Source organism: Engystomops pustulosus, unplaced genomic scaffold, assembly GCF_040894005.1.
Source record: "Engystomops pustulosus unplaced genomic scaffold, aEngPut4.maternal MAT_SCAFFOLD_174, whole genome shotgun sequence".
In the NCBI taxonomy this organism is placed as follows: Eukaryota; Metazoa; Chordata; class Amphibia; order Anura; family Leptodactylidae; genus Engystomops; species Engystomops pustulosus.
Window position 1 is genome coordinate 125,001 of NW_027285054.1, and position 7,500 is coordinate 132,500.

The window sequence follows — 7,500 nt, forward strand, 5'->3', positions numbered from 1 at the left end:
ATGAAGGACTGTTTTGAGTCCAGTGGCTTTCTTTTTACTTACGGGCACATATAATAGTAGCAGCCCTTTAAGGCGGCAACTTAACAGACGGAAGCAAGTGGGATGTGCTGGAAGCCACCTAAAAGCGGACTCTACATGGGATTTTGCTCTTAAGGCTCCTGGACCTGCCTGTCTAACCAAGTTAAACTGCCATTTCAAAGGAAATATAAGAAACAGTTGGATCTTCCTTTGATGTAACATCATTACTGAGGATCCTTTTAGGAGTGAGAAGTGATGGATCAGTCTAAACTTACCAGGCACTTTATTAGGGATTAGGAGAAATGGGGGACATTCTACCTAAGAACAACCTCCTTCTGAACTTACTACCGTTAACGAAGGATCTTGCCGCAGTGGTACTAAGATGTTACATCTAAAATTGTCAGCAGTGGAGGCGCTATATAAATAAAGAATAATCTTATTATTACATGTGTACCAAAGGGGGGAAATGCACAGAACATTGGGTCCCTGAAGGTATTTTTAGACCCTGGAAATACCCTAGGACCTGACCCTAAGTTATCCCTAACCTGCACTCCCGCTCCTCCCCCCGGTATAACCTGGATACCATCTAAAGGCGCTAAAAGGGGATTTTTATAGATGTGATCCTGCCCGTGGTGTTCTTATGTGTAGAGGTAATGGCCGACCATGAAGGAAGGCCACAAACTCACCGGATGCTGCCGTCTGCGCTGGCTGTGATGTGGGTGGTTGTTGCTGATGATGGCCTCTGGTTGGTCGTTGCTGATGATGGTCTTTGGGTGGTCGTTGCTGATGATGGTCACTGGTTGGTCGTTGCTGATGATGGTCACTGGTTGGTCGTTGCTGATGATGGTCACTGGTTGGTCGTTGCTGATGATGGTCACTGGTTGGTCGTTGCTGATGATGGTCACTGGTTGGTCGTTGCTGATGATGGTCACTGGGTGGTCGTTGCTGATGATGGTCTTTGGGTGGTCGTTGCTGATGATGGTCTTTGGGTGGTCGTTGCTGATGATGGTCTTTGGGTGGTCGTTGCTGATGATGGTCTTTGGGTGGTCGTTGCTGATGATGGTCTTTGGGTGGTCGTTGCTGATGATGGTCTTTGGGTGGTTGTCTGCCGAGTTGCTGCTGACGATGAACTTCCGTTAGACACTTTGCGAAATCGATGGCTTGAAAATCATCTGGAACGCTTGGGCTGATTTTGGAAGGATTCCTAACATCGATTCCATGCTGGATGTGACCTATTCGTTTGTGAAAGTGCGCCGCATAGCAGCCACTTGAACTAGATGATGAAGAGCTCAAATACCGGTCGTAACAATAACGGTGGTGTCTTCTACGGCTGTGACCTGAGGAGGAACGCTCGGAGCCAGTATCAGCCGTATAACTGTGGTATGGCGTCTGAGAGTCCCTTGGAGTAGGACGCGGGTGGTGGAGGCTTGGGGCATGCTGGAGGCATAAAGTGAGAGGGGGGGGCGGAGGCTTGGGGCCTAATGGGGACATAAAGGGGGGTGATGGAGGCTTAGGGTCTACTGGGGGCATGGGGGGGTGTTCGAGGGGCTGCTATGTACAATCTGCTCAGCTCCTCCTGCTCTACAACATGCTGCCTGCAATACCGCCCTGCGGCCAGCAGAGGGCAGAGGAAGGTTGGATGTGGGAGACCTGTAGTAATGCTCCCTACAGCCAGCAGAGGGCAGAGGATGGTTGGATGTAGGAGACCTGTGGTAATGCTCCCTACAGCCAGCAGAGGGCAGAGGATGGTTGGATGTAGGAGACCTGTGGTAATGCTCCCTACAGCCAGCAGAGGGCAGAGGATGGTTGGATGTAGGAGACCTGTGGTAATGCTCCCTACAGCCAGCAGAGGGCAGAGGAAGGTTGGATGTAGGAGACCTGTGGTAATGCTCCCTACAGCCAGCAGAGGGCAGAGGATGGTTGGATGTAGGAGACCTGTGGTAATGCTCCCTACAGCCAGCAGAGGGCAGAGGATGGTTGGATGTGGGAGACCTGTGGTAATGCTCCCTACAGCCAGTAGAGGGCAGAGAAAGGTTGGATGTAGGAGACATGTGGTAATGCTCCCTACAGCCAGCAGAGGGCAGAGGATGGTTGGATGTAGGAGACCTGTGGTAATGCTCCCTACAGCCAGCAGAGGGCAGAGGATGGTTGGATGTAGGAGACCTGTGGTAATGCTCCCTACAGCCAGCAGAGGGCAGAGGATGGTTGGATGTGGGAGACCTGTGGTAATGCTCCCTACAGCCAGCAGAGGGCAGAGGAAAGTCGGATGTAGGAGACCTGTGGTAATGCTCCCTACAGCCAGCAGAGGGCAGAGGATGGTTGGATGTAGGAGACCTGTGGTAATGCTCCCTACAGCCAGCAGAGGGCAGAGGATGGTTGGATGTAGGAGACCTGTGGTAATGCTCCCTACAGCCAGCAGAGGTCAGAGGAAGGTTGGATGTAGGAAACCTGTGGTAATGCTCCCTACAGCCAGCAGAGGTCAGAGGAAGGTTGGATGTAGGAAACCTGTGGTAATGCTCCCTACAGCCAGCAGAGGGCAGAGGATGGTTGGATGTAGGAGACCTGTGGTAATGCTCCCTACAGCCAGCAGAGGGCAGAGGATGGTTGGATGTAGGAGACCTGTGGTAATGCTCCCTACAGCCAGCAGAGGGCAGAGGATGGTTGGATGTAGGAGACCTGTGGTAATGCTCCCTACAGCCAGCAGAGGGCAGAGGATGGTTGGATGTGGGAGACCTGTGGTAATGCTCCCTACAGCCAGCAGAGGGCAGAGGATGGTTGGATGTAGGAGACCTGTGGTAATGCTCCCTACAGCCAGCAGAGGGCAGAGGATGGTTTAATGTGGGAGACCTGTGGTAATGCTCCCTACAGCCAGCAGAGGGCAGAGGATGGTTGGATGTAGGAGACCTGTGGTAATGCTCCCTACAGCCAGCAGAGGAAGGTTGGATGTGGGAGACCTGTGGTAATGCTCCCTACAGCCAGCAGAGGGCAGAGGAAAGTCGGATGTAGGAGACCTGTGGTAATGCTCCCTACAGCCAGCAGAGGGCAGAGGATGGTTGGATGTAGGAGACCTGTGGTAATGCTCCCTACAGCCAGCAGAGGGCAGAGGATGGTTGGATGTAGGAGACCTGTGGTAATGCTCCCTACAGCCAGCAGAGGGCAGAGGATGGTTGGATGTAGGAGACCTGTGGTAATGCTCCCTACAGCCAGCAGAGGGCAGAGGAAGGTTGGATGTAGGAAACCTGTGGTAATGCTCCCTACAGCCAGCAGAGGGCAGAGGATGGTTGGATGTAGGAGACCTGTGGTAATGCTCCCTACAGCCAGCAGAGGGCAGAGGATGGTTGGATGTAGGAGACCTGTGGTAATGCTCCCTACAGCCAGCAGAGGGAGGTTGGATGTAGGAAACCTGTGGTAATGCTCCCTACAGCCAGCAGAGGGCAGAGGATGGTTGGATGTGGGATACCTGTGGTAATGCTCCCTACATCCAGCAGAGGGCAGAGGATGGTTGGATATAGGAGACCTGTGGTAATGCTCCCTACAGCCAGCAGAGGGCAGAGGATGGTTGGATGTAGGAGACCTGTGGTAATGCTCCCTACAGCCAGCAGAGGGCAGAGGATGGTTGGATGTAGGAGACCTGTGGTAATGCTCCCTACAGCCAGCAGAGGGCAGAGGATGGTTGGATGTAGGAGACCTGTGGTAATGCTCCCTACAGCCAGCAGAGGGCAGAGGATGGTTGGATGTAGGAGACCTGTGGTAATGCTCCCTACAGCCAGCAGAGGGCAGAGGATGGTTGGATGTAGGAGACCTGTGGTAATGCTCCCTACAGCCAGCAGAGGATGGTTGGATGTAGGAGACCTGTGGTAATGCTCCCTACAGCCAGCAGAGGGCAGAGGATGGTTGGATGTAGGAGACCTGTGGAAATGCTCCCTACAGCCAGCAGAGGGCAGAGGATGGTTGGATGTAGGAGACCTGTGGTAATGCTCCCTACAGCCAGCAGAGGGCAGAGGATGGTTGGATGTAGGAGACCTGTGGTAATGCTCCCTACAGCCAGCAGAGGGCAGAGGATGGTTGGATGTAGGAGACCTGTGGTAATGCTCCCTACAGCCAGTAGAGGGCAGAGGATGGTTGGATGTAGGAGACCTGTGGTAATGCTCCCTACAGCCAGCAGAGGGCAGAGGATGGTTGGATGTAGGAGACCTGTGGTAATACTCCCTACAGCCAGCAGAGGGCAGAGGAAGGTTGGATGTAGGAGACCTGTGGTAATGCTCCCTACAGCCAGCAGAGGGCAGAGGAAGGTTGGATGTGGGAGACCCGTGGTAATGCTCCCTACAGCCAGCAGAGGGCAGAGGATGGTTGGATGTAGGAGACCTGTGGTAATGCTCCCTACAGCCAGCAGAGGGCAGAGGATGGTTGGATGTAGGAGACCTGTGGTAATGCTCCCTACAGCCAGTAGAGGGCAGAGGATGGTTGGATGTAGGAGACCTGTGGTAATGCTCCCTACAGCCAGCAGAGGGCAGAGGATGGTTGGATGTAGGAGACCTGTGGTAATACTCCCTACAGCCAGCAGAGGGCAGAGGAAGGTTGGATGTAGGAGACCTGTGGTAATGCTCCCTACAGCCAGCAGAGGGCAGAGGAAGGTTGGATGTGGGAGACCTGTGGTAATGCTCCATACAGCCAGCAGAGGGCAGAGGATGGTTGGATGTAGGAGACCTGTGGTAATGCTCCCTACAGCCAGCAGAGGGCAGAGGAAGGTTGGATGTAGGAGACCTGTGGTAATGCTCCCTACAGCCAGCAGAGGGCAGAGGAAGGTTGGATGTGGGAGACCTGTGGTAATACTCCCTACAGCCAGCAGAGGGCAGAGGAAGGTTGGATGTAGGAGACCTGTGGTAATGCTCCCTACAGCCAGCAGAGGGCAGAGGAAGGTTGGATGTGGGAGACCCGTGGTAATGCTCCCTACAGCCAGCAGAGGGCAGAGGATGGTTGGATGTAGGAGACCTGTGGTAATGCTCCCTACAGCCAGCAGAGGGCAGAGGATGGTTGGATGTAGGAGACCTGTGGTAATGCTCCCTACAGCCAGTAGAGGGCAGAGGATGGTTGGATGTAGGAGACCTGTGGTAATGCTCCCTACAGCCAGCAGAGGGCAGAGGAAGGTTGGATGTGGGAGACCTGTGGTAATGCTCCCTACAGCCAGCAGAGGAAGGTTGGATGTGGGAGACCTGTGGTAATGCTCCCTACAGCCAGCAGAGGGCAGAGGAAAGTCGGATGTAGGAGACCTGTGGTAATGCTCCCTACAGCCAGCAGAGGGCAGAGGAAGGTTGGATGTAGGAGACCTGTGGTAATGCTCCCTACAGCCAGCAGAGGGCAGAGGAAGGTTGGATGTGGGAGACCTGTGGTAATGCTCCATACAGCCAGCAGAGGGCAGAGGATGGTTGGATGTAGGAGACCTGTGGTAATGCTCCCTACAGCCAGCAGAGGGCAGAGGATGGTTGGATGTAGGAGACCTGTGGTAATACTCCCTACAGCCAGCAGAGGAAGGTTGGATGTAGGAGACCTGTGGTAATGCTCCCTACAGCCAGCAGAGGGCAGAGGAAGGTTGGATGTAGGAGACCTGTGGTAATGCTCCCTACAGCCAGCAGAGGGCAGAGGAAGGTTGGATGTGGGAGACCTGTGGTAATGCTCCATACAGCCAGCAGAGGGCAGAGGATGGTTGGATGTAGGAGACCTGTGGTAATGCTCCCTACAGCCAGCAGAGGGCAGAGGATGGTTGGATGTAGGAGACCTGTGGTAATGCTCCCTACAGCCAGCAGAGGGCAGAGGATGGTTGGATGTAGGAGACCTGTGGTAATGCTCCCTACAGCCAGCAGAGGGCAGAGGATGGTTGGATGTAGGAGACCTGTGGTAATGCTCCCTACAGCCAGCAGAGGGCAGAGGAAGGTTGGATGTAGGAGACCTGTGGTAATGCTCCCTACAGCCAGCAGAGGGCAGAGGAAGGTTGGATGTGGGAGACCTGTGGTAATGCTCCATACAGCCAGCAGAGGGCAGAGGATGGTTGGATGTAGGAGACCTGTGGTAATGCTCCCTACAGCCAGCAGAGGGCAGAGGATGGTTGGATGTAGGAGACCTGTGGTAATGCTCCCTACAGCCAGCAGAGGGCAGAGGATGGTTGGATGTAGGAGACCTGTGGTAATGCTCCCTACAGCCAGCAGAGGGCAGAGGATGGTTGGATGTAGGAGACCTGTGGTAATACTCCCTACAGCCAGCAGAGGGCAGAGGAAGGTTGGATGTAGGAGACCTGTGGTAATGCTCCCTACAGCCAGCAGAGGGCAGAGGAAGGTTGGATGTGGGAGACCCGTGGTAATGCTCCCTACAGCCAGCAGAGGGCAGAGGATGGTTGGATGTAGGAGACCTGTGGTAATGCTCCCTACATCCAGCAGAGGGCAGAGGATGGTTGGATGTAGGAGACCTGTGGTAATGCTCCCTACAGCCAGCAGAGGGCAGAGGATGGTTGGATGTGGGAGACCTGTGGTAATGCTCCCTACAGCCAGCAGAGGGCAGAGGATGGTTGGATGTAGGAGACCTGTGGTAATGCTCCCTACAGCCAGCAGAGGGCAGAGGATGGTTGGATGTAGGAGACCTGTGGTAATGCTCCCTACAGCCAGCAGAGGGCAGAGGATGGTTGGATGTGGGAGACCTGTGGTAATGCTCCCTACAGCCAGCAGAGGGCAGAGGATGGTTGGATGTGGGAGACCTGTGGTAATGCTCCCTACAGCCAGCAGAGGGCAGAGGATGGTTGGATGTGGGAGACCTGTGGTAATGCTCCCTACAGCCAGCAGAGGGCAGAGGATGGTTGGATGTAGGAGACCTGTGGTAATGCTCCCTACAGCCAGCAGAGGGCAGAGGATGGTTGGATGTAGGAGACCTGTGGTAATGCTCCCTACAGCCAGCAGAGGGCAGAGGATGGTTGGAGACTGGGAGTGGAGCTGCCCTGGGGAGGATGATGCCGACCTGATCTACGACCCTGGTGAGCTGGAGGGGGCCAGAGGGTCGGGGGAAGGGGTGTTACAATTACAACTAGAGGTGGCCGGGGCTGCATGAAGGGAGGGGGAGGTGTGCACATGGTCGTGCACTTACCGCTAGGAGAAGTTACAGCCTGGTCCCATGCAGATCGGCCGAGCAGCGGGGGTGACTGGAGGAGCCTCGTGCAGCAGGTGAGGCCATCCTTCTCCTGATGGGTGCCGGTGATCCGGGGCTGAGGGAGCTGCGCAGGGGCCGCCCCCTCTCTGTACACTGCTGCTCGGGGGAGGAGTGAGAGGACAGCAGGGGTGACGATCCGGTGGGTGCTCGGTTTGGCTGACACATGGAGGGTGCAGGAGGGTGTCCAACCATGCGGAGCTCCAGAACTGGGGCCTCCAGGGGAGAACACAGGGGGCTCGGTCCTGAGGGCAGAAGGAAGGAGGCCCCTCCACGTGCCCCCAATGCTTTTAA

General features: G+C 55.2%; 1 protein-coding gene across 1 annotated transcript in view; it reads right to left on the bottom strand.

The window, feature by feature from the left end:
* LOC140108725 (uncharacterized) overlaps window positions 1–7,500 on the bottom strand; it is an 88,092-nt gene that overhangs the window by 63,927 nt on the left and 16,665 nt on the right. Inside the window, exon 3 of the mRNA XM_072131918.1 lies at window positions 705–1,496. Within this exon, the coding sequence (XP_071988019.1) occupies window positions 705–1,496 (792 nt within the window). The remainder of the gene's footprint in view (window positions 1–704; window positions 1,497–7,500) is intronic.